At 38.7% G+C, this 18383-nt stretch overlaps 1 protein-coding gene across 2 annotated transcripts in view; it reads left to right on the top strand.

Annotated features, from left to right (window-relative positions):
- MAP2K5 (mitogen-activated protein kinase kinase 5) overlaps positions 1-18383 on the top strand; it is a 262257-nt gene that overhangs the window by 157041 nt on the left and 86833 nt on the right. Inside the window, exon 17 of one of the 2 annotated variants that reach the window (XM_005685145.3) lies at positions 16230-16259. The exons of the other annotated variant lie outside the window; for it this stretch is intronic. Within the exon in view, the coding sequence (XP_005685202.1) occupies positions 16230-16259 (30 nt within the window). The remainder of the gene's footprint in view (positions 1-16229; positions 16260-18383) is intronic. 2 annotated transcript variants of the gene reach the window in all.

The following is an 18383-nucleotide window of genomic DNA, read 5'->3' as shown; positions in this document are numbered from 1 at the left end:
GGAAGCAAGCAGTCAGATTTGGGAAAGCTGGATTTTTCAGCTGGTCCTAATTGGGTCAAAAAATGAGTCAGCACATGCCCTCCTCTATCCTCGCATTTATAGCGCCCAGGACGATGCACGCACATCTAAAAAGGCACCAGGTCAGTCGTCAGGGTTCTTCCTCTCACTGAGTATGCTATCCAAGTACATGTTCTGGTTTGTGATTCTCTTTGGCCAGCTATTATAAACTTACTAAGGTCGGTGGTGAATAATCTGACAGGCAGACTGAAAGCCCCATCTTTAGCACCTGCATTTTGCTCTTTTCACTTGGGTCCTCCTCGCTCTTCTGCCTTTGTTCACCTCCTCTTTCCAGCAGTCTCTTGAGTCCAAAGCGCAGAACAGTCTGGCTCAATGTGCTTGGTTAATTGGAGTGTCATCCCGTCCTCTGAGACCCCTTTTCAGCATGATCACTGTTTTACTGAAGTGGTCTGAATGATGTGTTAAATGATGAAAGCAAGGTCCATGGCTTAGAAAAATGTCTCTAGATAGGTGAAGAGCACATTCAGAGAGTCACACGAGGTCATTGTCATCAAAGTAGCACCATCTTCTGAAGATTTGATGGGTTGTATTGTTCTGACAGAGTTAGTTTTTCTTGTGAGCTTCAAAATCACTTTAACCATGTTGAAAATATTCAAGGAGCACTATGCCGTTCACTCTATGTGGAGTATCATTTTCTTCTTCTCCCCAAGATACAATTTAAATACCCATTCTTTATGACACCAACTCGTCTCTCTAGCTGAAGGTAATTTCTCTTCTGACCTTCATCTGCATCTTCCTTGGAGCATGTGCATTTTTCACTTTGTATCATATTAATTTATTGCTATGTCATAGATCCTTATGACAGAATTTAAATCCGATTCTCTCGTAATCTCCTGCCCTCTCTAGCAGTTTCACTGCCCTAATGGTTACTCAGGAAATCTTTGGGGCTCTATTTTTCCTTACTTTTGTAATGGTTTTAAAGTAGTTTCTGAAAATAAAGATCAGAGTTAAAGTTTGATGAAGTCGTTAACGTAAGCACTCACAAACATTTGCTGAATGGATCACAAGTGTTTTGAGTGTGAAGATGAGTTTTGACACAGACCTGGATTCAAATTCCACTTCAGCCAGTATAAACTATAGATCCTAGGGTAAATCATTTAATCTCTTGGGGACTTTAGATGGAAGCTCCATTTCAGAGCTTGTGAAAAGGTCACAATGAGAAAATTAAGCTATTATCCCTTCTCTTTAAGAGGAATTACCTTTTGAAATGTTCACATATGGGTTCAAAAAGCCTACAAATTAGGGTTAAGGGCTTTCCTGGTGGCTCAGATGGTAAAGAATGTGCCTGCAATGTGGGATACCCAGGTTCGATCCCTGGGTTGGGAAGATCCCCTGGAGAAGAGAATGGCTACCCGCTCCAGTATTCTTGCCTGGAGAATTCCATAGACAGAGGAGCCTGGCATTGAAGCACATGAGTTATCTTCCACTCTCACCTCAAACTCCACTGAAAACAGTCATAAAGAAAAATTTTTAAAGCTTTATTAGCATGCAGAAAGGGAAAGGAGACAACAGCTACCAAATTTTGGGTGTGGGAAAGCAGATGGCCAACAGTAAAGAACTTAAGGGAACCGAGAATGCTGGAGCCTGAAGCCAGCAGTAAAGGAAGAAGAAGCACCTGACTTACTTTAAGCCACCGAGGACGCTCAGGAATTGGTGGCACCAGGTATCTGAAGCTAAGAGTGGAAGTGAGGCCAGGGAAGAGAATTGTTTCAGTCTGTCTGAGAAACAGTTAAGCTGTTGGACGAATAGTTACACCGTCTGACTCAGCGATTCTTTCCTTAACTCAGTCACCCTCCTAAACCCTAATACACAAGAGGAGTTTGTGTAAGGAGTTTGTTAGGAGAGGAGTAAGTAGAGGAATTTCTCTGAGAATAAAAGAAGTGATACCTGGCACTGTAGGAGGCTGAGTCTCATTCCTGATGCAGAGGCATTAAATGAAAGTTCAGCTTCTAAATGTGGAGACTCCCAGCCGTCCTACCACACCCTGTTTCTGGGACAGTGGCAGCCAAGATTACCTTTCGGGTAGAATATTGGAAGAGACCTTCTCGAGGAAAATGTGACCAAGGGGTCCTAAAGATCCAGGCACTGGGAGTTTCCTATGGAAACAGTCCAGCTAAATGGCATTACCTAAGCCTACAGCCTCGATCCATAAAATGCAGTTTCAGTCAGAATTTGCCCTTAGCAAAGTTTTACTCTTAGTAAAACATTTGAGGAAGGATTTTAAGGTAAGAACAGACCTAAAATAACTAAAAAAGAAAAATACTTGGAGAACTTAGAAATTGCAGAGGAGAAACATTCAAATGAGTTATATAATATTCTGAGGGATAGGAGAAATTATGGCATCCAGGAAAAAAGAACAGGCTGCAGTAACAAAGGAACTTTCAGATGACAACAACAAATCAGAGAGAATTGAAAATTAGAGAAAATTAGGCAACCTGACATGAAAAACAGGTTTCAGGAAGAAGGAACAGAAAACAAAGGGGAGGAAATCGTCAAATGTTTTGATTTTAATTTTATAATGTGAAAGAAATATTTATCTGTCATTTGAGATGGGCTTCTTCTTAATATTCCTACAGGAGGAAAAAAAGCCCTAACTTTTTAAAAAATGACATATGTCAGTGGTTTCACCCAGAGAAAGTAAATTTTTGTCAGAGAATCATAAATTATTGAATTCCCTGTAGACATCTATAATAGAATTTTCCCAAGGGAAATTTAGCATGAAATGTGCAAATAGTTGATTGTAACTACCTTGTCTTGTGGGATTCTGAAAAGCTGTTAACACATCTAATTTTTAAAATTTTGCCTTTATCCAACTGTTGAATGGATATCTGATAAGTCTCATTAGATATCAAGAGAATGAACTGTGATTTTCTATGTTTATGAGCAAACACATGAAGTATATTGAGCTATGTGAAGTGAAAATAAAAAGTATTGAAAAAGTGACACGGATCACTCCACCCAGTACCGTTGACAGAAGTTTCTGGAGAAGTGTGGTGAAGAGTATGTCATTTTCTTTCTCTGATATATTTTCAGATATTAAGGCTATCATCCTCACTCTTGAACTGTTACGAGTTCACATTTTGCATTAACCAGAAATGCCGGCATCACCACTTATAATCAGTGTTATCTTGTCCAAGTCATTTTGTTACTCCAAGTATCAGTCTCTTCTTATCTGTGGAACAAAGATAGCATTAGTATTAATAAACATTAATAAATATCATTAATAAAGTAATAATATAACACCAATGTATTGTTAGTATAATATTAGCGTATAGTTAATATAACATTGATTACTTTATATATATATATTAATATAACATTAATAAATTTTATTGAACACTTCTTATGTGCCAAATACTTTACTGGGTGCTGGGGACACATTGATAAATAAAACAGGCATGTTCCCTTTCCTTGTTGAACCTACAATTAATTCGGAGACAGGTGATAAACAATACTAATAAACATATATATATATTTTAAGAAGGCACTTTGAGAAGTAAGCTTCTTTTTGAAATAACATCTAGGCAGTGAATGTTTTACCAAGTGAAAAGAATTATGGAGCATTATCTAGACTCAGCCCCTGCCTCTAAATATACTGAAGAATCTACCTATTCCCAGCTTTCGAAACAAACAAACAAACAAAACAGAAATGTCACTTTGTCCAGTCAGTCTGTAGCTGCAGTTTTTTTTGCTTTCCTAGCCCGTGGTCACTGTGAGCCTGGTCTGAGGGGTGACGGATGGCTCTGGATGCCCTCTGAGCAGCTGCTGCCAGCTTCTCTCAACCATGACAGCTTAGCCTTTGGTGTGCTCCACAGATAACCAGTTTTTCCTCCTCTCCCTTTTTATAATCGCTGTCAAGCACCTGTGTGGACATTGACTCTTACTATAATGTGTTGTCTGCTGCCCCGTCTAGTGAAATATCTTACCTGTTGATCGAAGTTTCTGCTGAAAACCACCAGAAAGCAAAGGGTTAAAGTGGAAGGGTCATAAGACAAAGGGCGTTTCAGTGGGAGATTGTATGAGAAAGTGGGTAGAAGTGTGGTTCTGGGATTCTTGTCGTGGGCCTCTTTCCCTTCCATTGAAGAATATTGAGGAAGAGAGCATGCAACAGTTTCTGTCACTCATGCCCCTGCCCGCACGCCCCTTTCTGTAATTGTCTTAACTTGATTTTTTTCTATTGTAATTTTTTTTGTCTGAAATTTTATGTTAACTTATTGCAAAAAGAAGCTGTAAAAATGACCTTTGGCAGATGATGGATTGACCGGTTCAGTCCTTTGCTGGGTCTGTGAAGGGATCCAGCTGTCCCAGATTACCATGCCTAAATGTGCATTTTCCAAGGTTGTCAGTGATGGTAGTGCATGGGAAACTGGCGGACAAAGTGAAGTGTTTGCTACTGAATGAGGCATTGTTGAGCTTGCTTTGTGCTCAGAGCTATCGTGAACAACCATGAGATTAACAGAACAAGATGGAACAGGTGCTAGCAATCCCAGCTAAGCATTTTGTTATTTTGATGGATTTCAGACTGTTCATAAGGTTTTTTCAATAGCACATGTCCAAATTGTGTATAAACACAAGCACACACAATTTAGACTTTTAAAACATTTGAATCAAGTCCTGATACAAAAAATAAAGAAATAAAGAGAGGACAAAGCAGTCGTTTAACAACTCGTATTCCAACGTTTGAAGAATTGTCAGTAGAGGATGGGCAGTCTGCTACTTTATGACTGGCAGGCCAAACTTTCTGAAGCTAACAAGAAAACAAAAAGTCCCCGGTTTTCTATTTAGTATAAAGCAGAATTCTCTGGTCCTTCCCTGGCAGTCCAGGGGTTAAGACTTCACCTTCCAGTGCAGGGGGTATGATTATGATTCCATATTTTGAACACCCTCAAGCTGAGATCCCACATACCTTGTAGTCAGAAAACCAAACCGAACAAACAAACAAACAAAACAGGAGCAATATTGTAATACATTCAGTGAAGACTTTAAAAACAGTCCACATCAAAAAATAAAATCTTCAAAAAAAAATTCTAATGAATAAATCCCCACATCCTTGCTATTCAACAGTGCTGCTGTCCCTTTAGAAGTAAAAAATGACCCATCCCTAGAATCATTTAAGTAGTGACTAAAGACTTGTCTCAGGTTTGGGTTTTTTTTTTTAAGAAGTATTTTGTAGACGAGCCAAGTATAAAGTTAGACAGGATGTAGTCGTTTATTCATTTAGTCACTTAGCAAATTTTTGTTGAGTGCCATTATGTGGCAGGCACCGTGATGGTCACTGGGGACATTGCTGAGAAGGAAAGGGACAAATCCCTGCTTTCACGGAGCCTACATTATAAATGTATACTATGCTTGACAGTAGTAAGTTTTTGGACAGAAATAACATCGTACAATAGGGGTAACTGAGTAGTATGGGGTTATTTTAGAGGTGAGATCTAAAAGATAAGAAGCGGGAGGGGTTCTAGTGACATGTCAACTCTGCAGCTCTCTGAGTGTGATAATTTGAGGAACTGCTGCTGCTACCTCTGAGATACGCAGCAGTAACAATCACTGCTCATGGAGTCCTGCTGCTGCTAAGTCACTTCAGTCGTGTCCGACTCTGTGCGACCCTATAGACGGCAGCCCACCAGGCTCCCCCGTCCCTGGGATTCTCCAGGCAAGAACACTGGAGTGGGTTGCCATTTCCTTCTCCAGGGCATGAAAGGAAAAGGGAAAGTGAAGTCGCTCAGTCATGTCTGACTCTTAGCGACCCCACAGACTGCAGCCTACCAGGCTCCTCCTTCCATGGGATTTTCCAGGGAAGAGTACTAGAGTAGGTTGCCATTGCCTTCTCCATCATAGAGTCCTATCAATACTCAAATCCGGTGACCTGGAATTGACTTAAAAATCCTCTCAAAGATCCTCCAGTCTGCTTTACATGCTTTGATTCTGACCTGAGTAATAACGTTTTTAGCATTTATTTAGACACCTTTTACACACCTTATTCTTGTATTTAGAGACCAAAATGTCTTTTAACTATTTAGAAGAGAAACATTAGAACTTGTTAAGTCAGATCCCTCCTTCTATCAGTGAGGAAGCTCAGATCCTCGCTGGATCCCAGGGAGAGACTGCGCCTGCAGGTACAGCAAAAGCTAAGACTGTGCAGAAGAAGCCCTGCAGCTGGGACCTCTGATGTGAAGGGAAGTGCACTTTCCTCTGTTGCTCACTGTTGACATCTTCTTGCTGAGTGTCATTCTGGAAGGATATCAACACTTTATGTCTATGTAACACTTAACAAAGCCATTTGATATTCATTATCTCATTTAAGCTTCTTCCCACTGTGGTGGAAGTGACCAAAAAATCAGCAGTTTAAGGTATCGAAGATCATTCCACCAACTTTGATCTGTAAGCGTCAAAGTTCCTACATGGCAAATAAGAAAACTGAGATCTAGAGAAGTTAAAGGACTTTTCCAGAAAGGCTAGATGATTGAACCAGGCAGCAGCAGTTAAATATCCTGACTCTGGATGAAAGCCTGCTTCTTCCACTAAGCTGTAGAAAAGAAGTAGATCAGTAGTTTTGAAGAAAGGAGTGAGAAATGGTAGATGTAAATGAGCAGGAAATTAGATAAAGGGAAAGACTGGTTTATTGTGACTCAGCTCATCACTGCTTTTCACAGGATTGCTACCTACACTATCCCTATAGTTGGTTCAGCTCTATTGTTATTTTGAAATGTATTAATACAATTGCTGTTGTTTTTTCAGAAACCAAGGCCTAGTTTATTTTTCTTAAAGAAACACAACAATTAACCTAATCTCCAGTATGTCTGCTGAAATAAAGTAGAAGTGGGTAGGTAAAAGTTCCATCTAATCAGTAAACATTTATGTAGTACTGCCCTGTGTTAGCAGTAGGGATAGAAAAACTTTGTTCTTAGGAGCTCCTTGACTCAGAGGGGAAAAGATCAGTAAAAGTGCAATGGCAAAACTCATAGGGAGTTTCCTGGTGGCTCAGTGGTAGAGAATCTGCCTGCCAGTGTAGGAGACATGGGTTCAGTCCCTGAAGTGGGAGAATCCCATGTGCAACAGAGCAATTAGGCCTGTGAGCCACAACTATTTAGCCTGTGCTCCAGAGTTTGTGAGCCTCAACTATGGAAGGCCAAGTGCCCTGGAGCCCATGCTCCGCAACAAGAGACGCCACTGCAACTAGAGAGTAGCTCCGCTTGCCTCAACTACAGAAAAGCGTGCGGAGCAACAAAGGCCTAGCACAGCCGAAGATGGACAAATAAATAAAATTCTTTGTAAAAAGCGAAGTGCGCAGGATTGGGCAAATGAGCAGGAGAGCTGACATCAATGTCAAGGATAGCATTTCAGTTATCTATTACTCTGAATAAACTACCCAACATTAATAGCTTAAAATAGCAGTCATTAATTTTGTCTCAGGATTCTGTGAGTCAGGAATCCTAGTAGGGCTCAGCATTCCATGTAGCATCCTCTCATGAGGGTGCAGTCCAGGGGTGCTTAAGAATGGAAAATTCAGGATGCCTTCACTTGCATGCATGGAATCTTGGTGTGGGGACGGCCACTCCATCTCTCTCTCTCCCCTCCATGCCTCCTCTCTCCCTTTCTCAAGGAGCAGCAATACACAGAGAGGCCACAAGTGTGAGCATATCTCCTGATTGTGACTCTTTGAAATGCCTAGCAATACAAGCGTGGCTTAGATTGAGTTTCATAGACCATACCCCAGCAGTGATGTTTTCTCAGGGTTCCCATAGCTACCTGACTCCAGTGAGCAGTTTAGAGGTGGAGGACACCCCCACCCAAGCGAGGTCTCTAGGGACTGTTGTCAGGATTAAAGCTACCCACTGTTAGAGGACACAGGTCAGCATTATATGAACATATGGAAAAAGTGTCGTTTCTTAATTCTTACTGTAAAGATGAGAATAGTTGTTAAATTCATAGGCACATGAAATGTTTGGGGGCCAGTTAACTCTAATCTTTTTTCCTTCTTGAAACCCTTTAGTCTTTAATAAGAAATAAGTCAGCTAAATTCATCATAATGCTGAAATATGTGAAAATGATTATTCTAACCAGTGATGTAAGAGTGCCTTGCCAGTTAAAACATGGTTGTTTTTACCATTAATGCTACAATACTTTAATAAACCTAGTATACAAATTTCTCAGTATTAGAGGAAGCCCCAGTTAAAACTATCAACCACTAATACTGAGAAGTTTGTATACTATGTTTATTAAAGTATTGTAGTGTTAATGGTAGAAACATCCATGTACCACCAAGCTGACTAAACTCTAGGAGACATCACCATCAGGGGGCTTATCATAATCAGCAAATGCTCATGGTTAGCCTAATGGAAAATACTATCTCTGGTGTCATGGAGGATATGAAAGTTTATAACTTAGAGTTTGCCCTTAAACAAGTGAAACTTACAAGGCATTAGGTATATAAGAAGATGTTACCAGGTGGGATGTGATACACTGTCCAGTGAATAGTATGGACAGAGAGGGTATGGATTTTGTCCTCCAAATTGTTTTCTGGAACTGACTCCCGGCGGAAGAGGAGGAATAATTTGAAACAAGTCCTGAAAGGGTAGGTAGCTTGGAGTCATCTATTCATCTGTTACCCTATCTCAGATTCCACACAGGAAAACCACCCTCACTATTGCATTTTGAATTGTTCAAAATTTTGAAGAACATCTGTTTTTCTATTAGGAAAGTAAAATGTTTGCTTTCATCCATCATGACTGAACTTTATCTCTCTTTAATTCAGAGTCTCTCACTGAATTTCTTCTCAGTGCACAGAACACCATCAAAAAAAGACCTTTGCAGTTGATTTTAAGAGACTTTTAGAGATTCAGTTATATACTCAGATATCTTAATTAGCATCACTCTGAGTGAAGCTACTGATAGAAATCAACTTGAAACAATTAGAATGTCTTCAAAGCTTTAAAGTGGGTCTTTTTAAATGGAGCGTTGGGGGAGTGCCTTTTATTTTAAATCAATTTGCTGGCTCATATTTACTATGGCCTAGTTGAAGTTATATACTGCATTTAAACCACAGTGTTCAACTAAAAAATTAGTCAGGCAGAGTTTTTGGTCTACTATAGTATAGTATAGACAGACAGATTGTATGTGTGTTTATATATGTGTGTATATATCACACACGTGGTCATATATACATATAATGCATAGACACACAAAACCCTTTTTATAAGGGAAAAGGGAAGAAAATGACACAAGTGAAATAGCATTATGGGCGAAGGAGGAGAATCATGTGTTTTAGGACAGCAAGGTTAGAAAGACCAAGGACCATTTAAAGATTCAAAACAATAGCGTTTAGCATGAAATCTACTTTTTATCATCCTTACCCAGCCATCAGAATGAAGAAAGACAGTGTCCAGCTGCAGCAGTTGTTTGGTAGCAGGAGAATTAGAGGTAAAGGTACTAGTGCCTGAGGGGTGGGTCATGAATTAATAATTGCTATGTGGCGGATGAGCCCCGTCAGAAGAGCTGAAAATGAGGAAGTTGCCTTGCAGAGCGCTATCAATCACTCAGTGACCATAACTTCCAGTAATTAGTGTATTTTATGGGCCTTTGCTTCAGTGGCTCGAAAGCACATATGCTCCAGTCACAGCTAAACTTTGCCAGAGTAATATTCCAGGATGATTTATCCTCCTGCTGCACTGGGATATAACCCTATATTAGGTGAAGATTGTGAACTAAGCTGCAATAAAGTGTAAGTTTAGGTACAGTTTGCCCAGGTTGAGACCTCAATGTATCATGCTTTTCAGCATTCATGGTTAGACTACAGCAAGCAATCATTTTTTACAGTAAAACAAATAAAGCAATTAAAGGAACAGCATCAGGATATTGTACTTGTGAATTACCGTTGCCCTGGCCCCATTTAAGTGTCCACTGTTATAAACCCATTTCTAATTTAAAAAGAAAAAAAACCCACTGAATTAGAAACATTTATTTGTAATGCTATCTTTTCTCCATTATTACTAGTAATCAGTGGAATAGAATGCAAGAGGACCTTCTGAATGATGGATAAACGTTTGATTTATTTCTTTGTGCTGCTGTGTTTGGGATCCTTAAGTTAAAACAAATTTACTTTTTATCAGTGGGCTCTGGTGAGGATAAGTCATTCCTTTTAAAATATTGGGACATGTTAAGAAGCACCCCTGATGGGAACCTCACTGTTAGGCTCTTTCTACACAAAGGAAACGTTATTTGTGAGCCCTCCAGAGCACTTGGCACTTTTTGAACAGGCGTCAGGAGTTATTTGCTGTGGCTCACCCACTGCACTGGGAGTCTCATGGGGCCTTTGCCAACCAGGGGCCTTTGCCATTGCCAAAACATCTGTAGAGTCCAGAGTTCCCAGTAATTTAACAAGCTTTGTCACCAACCTCCAGTATGACCTTGGGCAAATTAATTAAGCTTCCTATGCCTCCATTGAGCCATGATTCTGTTTGTGTTAAAGAAATCCTTGGAATGATAGGAAAGCATTATGTGAAAAGTATACATTGAATAGGGAAAACATATGCGTGGTCCCACTGTGTTCTTTTTAGGGTGAAATGTTTCTACCCCACTTTTCAATGTTTAGTGATGGTTGTTCTTAAATTTCCTGACATAGACACCAGTCACAAGCCCATTTCACCAAACATGGGAGGAAAAGTGTTCACAGTTTGATGCTTTCATTCCATTTGTTATTCCATCTTTAATTTGCAATGTATTATAATGTCATACAAGTTAAAACAATAATAGTAAAACAAACTAATTGTCTTTAATTAAAGGGAATTAGGTTTTGATTTTAATATATTTGATGTAGTGAGAACTGATAACGTGGAGGGTCCCAAAGGTTATTAGGGCATATTTCTGTTGGGCCTGATAGTGTTAGTAATAACCCTCTTCCTCATAGTTTTAGACATGAACAAATATGTCACTTCATCAGTCTCTGTTACTCGCACTTATGCCCCTCCGCAGGGGTTGCAGATTCCACAAGTTATCAGCTAATGGCGTTATACATTAAAAATTGAAGCTTTCCTCACTCCGAGGCCCTTCAAGGCTTTGTTCTTAAGCCCTAGACACTTTGGAGTGCAGCTGCAAACTATAGGCAGAAGATTAAATTAATTTGTAACTCTTTTTTTTTTTGGTATACTGTATTAGTAAATCCTCCACATTTAATTGAAACCCTGCTTCAAGACGCTTTGTGTTACTGTGTTCTTTGTTGTCACTTTAACCTCCCAAGCACTTTAGCACTGGTAAATTGCTGTTATATCCTTCGGATTCTTTTTAAACCATTTAGTAAGAGGACAGCGAAATTGATACATGGGAAGAAAAGTAAAAAAAGTAAAATCTTAGGGTAGGTTTTGAGGTATTTAATATTTATTATGGTCCTTTGCCAGCAGAGTTTCAGATGATTTAAACTCTCTCTCAAGGACTGTGTAAATTGGTCTTTGGATGAAATCTCACCTAGGGAATTTTATGTAATCCAATAGTTAAGTCTGATTTTTTTTTTAAGTTTCCCTGTGTCTGAATGTTCCAAAGTGCTGCTGCGATCCTGTAAAATGAGGGTTTAACTGCAGTGTATGGTCTAAAGGCAAAATCCTTCTGTGGAAATTTAACTATGTAAGATGGGCACAGGTGATTCACAAATTTTAGAACATTTCAGACTATAAAGTCCTCCTTCAGCTACATCACCATGTTGAAAATGCTTATTTTCAATTTGCAGTTTTGTTGAGAAACATAGAATATGTCTAAATTAAGATTTTATAAAACTCCAATGCTCTTTAACATAACTGTAAATTTAAAACAACTCCCCCACTGTTGATATTCTAAGTTGGAAAGTTGGTCACCAAAAACATATCCTAAGTTTATGTCCTACACTGGCTTTCTGGCTACAGTGTATGTTTTCTCTTTACCCTTTATGACTTCATGACAGTAGTGATCTTTACTGTTAACAGAAGCCATTGTTGTTGCTTTGTAAATAAATATCTTCTGCCCTGACTTTTTGTTGCAATGAAAAAGTTTCTATCATGAAGTTGTTATGTATCTGGCAATTGTTATAATCACACCCACACATATATTGATTATTTAAATTATAAAATCCAACTTATCCAAATATTGCTAACTGAGTAGTATTTCATAGATTATGGACAAATTAAAAGGTCAGTAAGATGACGCTAAGGAACAGTCCTAGTTTTTACAGTGAAATGTTAGTAGTTTACTGTTATTTAAGTGTATTCCTAACTGGTAAATGTTTTCAGAGTGTTTAGCAGTTTACTGAATCTTAAGTATTTGGAATTAAAATGCACTTTTTTATTTAATGTTACATAGAATCCTGTCCCTCCCCCATCTCTGCCTCCACTCCTCCAAAATAAATAAAGCTTTTCCAAATCTTTTACAATATGAGCTGTTCCCCTCCTGGGAATGAAAAGGATGTTAGAGTCATCTGATGAATTGCTGGCACGTACATGGATCCACATTTTTCAGTATACTTTTTTTTCAACTGGACTTAAGCTGCCTAAATTTAAATGCTTCTTTTGTAAAGATGATAAAAGAGAGCAAAGACTTCTATTGGCTTAGCCCTAATCTGTTTGCTTTGTTGTGATTCTTTTTTTCTTCTTCTTTAACTGTTAACCTATTTATAAATCTAAATCTACATACAAAGGTCATTGGTTGGCTGAACTTAAACCATTTTACTCAGTAAATTTAATTAAGAAAATACAGTGCAACTCATAAGCAAATGAGTTTTTTCCTAGTTTTAAACCAAACCACCCTCTTGAGTGCTGATTGCCTTGCCCGACCCCTGGTGATACAGAAACAGGCAAAATTAAAAAGGACATTAAAGCTTCATTAAATCTGAAACACATTTAGTACAGTGACATATCTGCAGGCCATTTCAGAGAAGATTACATACCCTCTTTTGTAAGTTTCCTAATTTATAATACCTTGACAATAAAAGCTGGGGAAATGCAAGTAGATTAATAGACCAGTAGGGGTAAAAGATACAGAATGGCCCCAGGTCTGTCTGTCTCTGAAATAGTCACTCATAGCATATTTGCTCCCTCTTTCCCGTAAGGTTTCAGTGTTTATTTGAGTTTTGACAGCCTCAACCTTATCTGCTGAGAGCCCCTTTCCTTTTTACCTTCTCCTAATTGAACTTGATAAAAAGATTCTAGGGCCTGGCTGTATATTTCCTTCTGTTTTGTCACAAGACAAATAGTACAGAACATAAACATTGCAGCTGCATTAAACCTAAAAGGACAGACTTACGTGGAAGGCAGCTCCCTCTCCCAGAGCCTTAGAATGACCGCTTTTGGTGCCACCCTTACAGCGCCGCTGCCAGTTTTCACTGACACAGAATTGGATCCTTGGCTTGCCGCTGGAACAACCCAGTGGCAGCACTGTGAAAGAGGAAATGATTTTTGTACATTTCTGGTCAAGAACTAGGAACTGTTCTCTGCCCTCCGATCTGCAAGATGCCTTAGAAACAGTCCTCCCAGGAATGTAGTTGGCAAGTAAGACTGAGCTTCCACAGGATATCAGGAAAGTACACGCAAGTAGAGCCAGTCCCAAGGATGATGAGTTTGCTTATTCAAGCACTGCCACCTGTTCCCAAGCAGGCTGGTACAGAGGCTCCCAGCTGAATTTTCTCTCTGTTCTCTTGCATGGAGGTCTCTGACAGAGTAAATCAATGACATCAGCCAGCCTAATTACCTTTTAATGAGAAGGGAGCCAAGTTGATGCGTGCACATGTCCAAGTCAGCTATAGTCTCACCTCTCCATAGGACAGTGATGTCTTGAGAATTTGAGGTTTTGTGTTGAAGTGGGAAAAGTTCACATTTTTCATCTTATCCCATTTTTTAAAAGCCTTCCATTTATCATTGCTTAGTTCTTTTAGCTGTAAGAACCAATGGCCAGTGTTGACCGGCTAGTCTGGTCAGCTAGTCTAGACCTTAGCTGTATGTATGGTGGGCAAGTTTCTTCTGCTGGTAAGCCAGGTGGACAGAAGCCTTCTGTAGGCCCTAATAACATGTTCAGCATCTACCAGGGTGAATGGTGCAGCACCTGTGGAAGGACTTCAGATCGAATGTTCTAAATGTTTTCTAGTAGTTGTTAAGCTGTCAGCTTTTTTAGATGAGAGACCCTCCTCTTGCTACTTTTTAAAGTCCAAGTGAAAGAGTGTGCAAAGCTCATAATCTGCAAATGGGTGTGGTGATAGGTGACAGCCTTTGGTGAGCTGTCACTGCCTGTCAGTTCGGTACAGAATGGGGCAAATGCCTAGCCCACCCATTTCTGCCACAGAAGACCAGAGTGGCTCCTCCTGAATCAATGTAGACATTCTCATTGGCCAGAAACACACTGTATTTCAAAATGTAAGTCAAATGGATGGTCAGTGTTGGGTGGGGGGTACAGTGGAGGCAGTGGAGAGCTGAGTCGCTTCCCTTCCTAACTAACAGCAGGATATAGACAGACATAATCGTGCAAAACTGTGAAAAGGAGTTTAATATTCACACTCTTTTTCTTTCACTTTATACTTGAATGGATTAACGACATCCACCAGATGAAACAATGATAGTGTAACTTTATATCTTGAAAATCTGAGAACTTTGAATATATACGAAATGAATGCAAGGTAACAAAACTTACCAAGTATTCCAAAACATATATATATATACATCCAAATGAGTGTTGACCCTTTCCAAGTAGTTACCTTTTGTGGTCATATAGGTTTATTGGTTTTATTGGTCATATAGGTCAATAGGTTTATTCCTGTTACGTTGCTTAAGCATGCACTGGTTTTAGAACTTTAAAAATTAACCTCAGCACCTTCATGTCTATCCCTATTAAGAAACAAAATATTTATTCTTTGAGGTTGGCTTTGGGTTTTGTTGACTAAGGCCATTCAAACCTTAGCCAACAAATAATTTACATGATCAAAAAGCAGAGGGGTATAATTTTAAGTTCAGGATAAGATGCAGTTCTAATAAAATGAAATTATTCTCCTGTTACTTGAAATGATTCTAAACATAGTTTCTAAAGAGGTGTTCAGAAATGTTTGAGCAGTGCCAGTGTCTTTGAAATAAATATGCAACTTCTCAAGATATAGAAAGGTAGTATAATACGTTGGAAAGAATCCTGGATTCAGTTGCAAATCTTGGGGTCAATCCCCACACTTGTTAACCACGTTGAAATGTCTTCAGTTCTAGTCTGGAAAATGGATTGATGTTTCTTGGATCCATTCCAGCTTCAAAGTTCCCTGTTGTAGCAATTCTACTCTTAAATAGTTACAAATACATTTAAAGGATTTTGAGCTTGAAAATGGGCCACATTATGAAGTTGCAAAATTTAGCCACTATTTTCTTTAAATGAAATAGTATAGTCTTATACTATAGTCTTATAGTGTGTTTGGTAAATTTGATCTTATCACTGTGTATTAATCCTGTTCCTGGTTGAATCATTTTGTTTCCACAGGTGAGAATTCAAAGACCAAAGTTAAGTGAGTGGTGTAAAAACACATAGCAGTTTACAAATCAAGCAAAATTGGAAGCTCTAAGGATTCATTTTCCAAATTTCAGACCTATTGTTCCAGCCCCACGATCTTGAAATGCCATTTTCCCACTAGTAATAGCTCTTTCCTTTTAACTGTGAATGGATGGGGAAAAAAATGAAAATAGTGGCAAAATTTCCTGTTTCATATGGCCCATTCCCCATTTCCTACAACTCTTTTTATAATTCTTATAACTGAAAATTCTACAGAATAGTCAGCTCGGATCAATTAAATGTTCCCATTTTTACAAGAGAAAAAAACCGACAGTCTCCTATGATTTTACATCTCTGTCTAAAAGAAGCTGTTGTACACTTGTAAATGTGAATAATGCCTGTACAGCTGAGAATATTCCTAAGAGAAATGACATAACGATAGTGTTTAGTTGTTAAAATTAGAATATTTTATCAGGGAATAAAACGTTGTCCAATGTAAATGTTCATTCTAAATACAACTCTCAATGTAATTACAACAATAATTTAGTTTGTGCGTTTGAGGTTGTGAGCTTTTTATATTTGCTGAATACAGTTCTGAAATTTAGTACTTGTCTGTCTTAAGGAGATCTGCCCTGCATGCAAATCTATAACTAGACAAATATTATTTCCTTTCCCAGCTTGCTCTTGGGAGGTTTCCATATCCTCAGGTAAGATTGTTCATTACTGCCGTTTGCCACTGTGACATTCATTCCTATGTATGAAGGTACAGGGAGCAATTGTGAACATTTGAGCCACATACAAATAAATCTGTCCTGTTAAATTGAAAAGTGATATCTTAAAGGAGTCATTTAGAAGTCTCTATTGATTTTTGATTTTTTTTAAACTCCAGGTTTTTTTTCCCTCTTTGTTAAAGGTTGGAAGCCATCGTCATGCTCTTCCTTTGTGTGACACTGGTGGTGTTTTCCACATCCCAGCCCAGCCCCATGTGTTCATACAGAGGTTGGAAGAGAGGCACAGCCTTTCTTGATACAATGTTTGAGTTTTTGGATTCAGTTAGTTATTTGAATTAAAGGATGGAGATGAAGGGTGAAAGTATCTAATCTAGATCATTATTTTTGCTAAGCAAATAGGTGGACCCCCACTTTTACATTGATATGATTTTGAGCGGTTTTTGGGGTTTTTTTTTGTCCTTTCTATTTACATTTCTAAGAAAATAAACTATCCATTATGTTACCATTGCTGATGATAATCTCTGTGGTAATTTAAGATTTTTATTGTAGAAGGGTGTTAGCACTTAAAATGTTAAGCTATTCTGTGGTTTGAAAATGGTTCCCCAATGTGTGGGGAGAAAGAAGTGAAATGTCTAGAGGGATGAAAAATGAATCGTTTGACTGTTTTCCTCTGGTTGATGCTCACTGTTTTTCTGGCATCTTGGTCTGTACAGGCCAAAGTGCCTGGAGGCATGTCTGATTTAAAGGTGGTGTTGGTCTCTGCTCTTTAAGCATCTATTAACTTGCTATTATTATGCAAATAAGTGTTGTATTACAGATACTAATTTATGCATGGTTAGATTATGCAGATGCATCACAAACATGGTTATTGAATAATAGGATGGGGCTCATTCTCTCTCCCATCTTTATAAGCAGTTTTAAACAAATTCTCCTGATACCCATGTGAACATTTAAAGCCCCTTCACACGCTGAAATGTCTCTTCTGTATCCTTTTTCTTTTACAGTTAAAGCCATCAGATAAATAGAGGAGAAATTGTCCAAGTTGTTAGGTTCAAGAGTGTCAGTCTCACTTTTCGAATGTGTAGGATTATTTGTTTAAACATAATCTTTTCCTTAAAGAGAAGCTCTGAAATGTAATCACTTGGCATGCATGCTCGAATTTAGTGACATTTTAGTGTATACAGCCTTGCTGCTTAGCTCTAGGTAGCCCATCAAATTAAAATCACATTTTCAGGATTTATAGCTCATTAGAATATTTATCTTGGTAAGCCTCTTATTCTGTCAGTAATTTTTAAACAATTCACTGTTTGGCCAATTTATGCAATCCCCTCATTTTGTAAATGAAGAGGCTCTATACAACTTAACCTCTCAAACAAGTCTTAGTAGAAAGCTTGTAAGCCACGTAGAAAAAAATACCAAAGTTTGAGAATATAGCTGTATTCTTGAGATTCCCAATGCCTAGAGTATTTAATCAGTGAAATTTGGATAAGTGAGAAGTCTTAAGAAACGATTGCCTTTGCATTTGACAAATGAAGCTTTGGAAGACTGGTCGAATTTGGGAAGAGGCTGTCTCCCTTCCCAGTATTGAATGTTTTCGGGAATGTGTTAAGTGTATGTTTACTGGATCAGTCAAGTGGAAGTGGAAACCTCAAATGTGCTGCACTCCCTAGTTAGCAATCACTGTTACGCCAGAGTGAGGGGAAAACTGTGTTCCTTGGATCATGATAGAGTATTGTCACCAAACTGGGGCTTGGAAGTAATAGAAGTAGCTTTCAATGCCATCAGGTCTGTTTCTCAGGTCTCACAACCAGAAGTTTGTGCCCTTCATTGTTGGCATCCGTAATGCCTTTTGATGGACTTGGCATTTGTTTTACAGGCTTTGTACTATATACTGAGGATTGGGAAAGGATACTTTATAAATTCCTCTTCTACCCTGACCTTTTGCCTTCAGATAAAACACATGAAGAAAAATAAACATCTTTATAGTATCGCAGGGACTGGATTATGAAATAATACCTTCTGTTAGGCCCGTATTATCTCATTTGAACCCCGAGCCACTCTGTGAGGTAGCCTCCCCTCACACATTGGGCAGACAGGATA

Source organism: Capra hircus, chromosome 10, assembly GCF_001704415.2.
Source record: "Capra hircus breed San Clemente chromosome 10, ASM170441v1, whole genome shotgun sequence".
In the NCBI taxonomy this organism is placed as follows: domain Eukaryota; kingdom Metazoa; phylum Chordata; class Mammalia; order Artiodactyla; family Bovidae; genus Capra; species Capra hircus.
The sequence above is the reverse complement of the archived record's forward strand: the minus strand, read 5'-3'. Positions and strand labels throughout refer to the sequence as shown.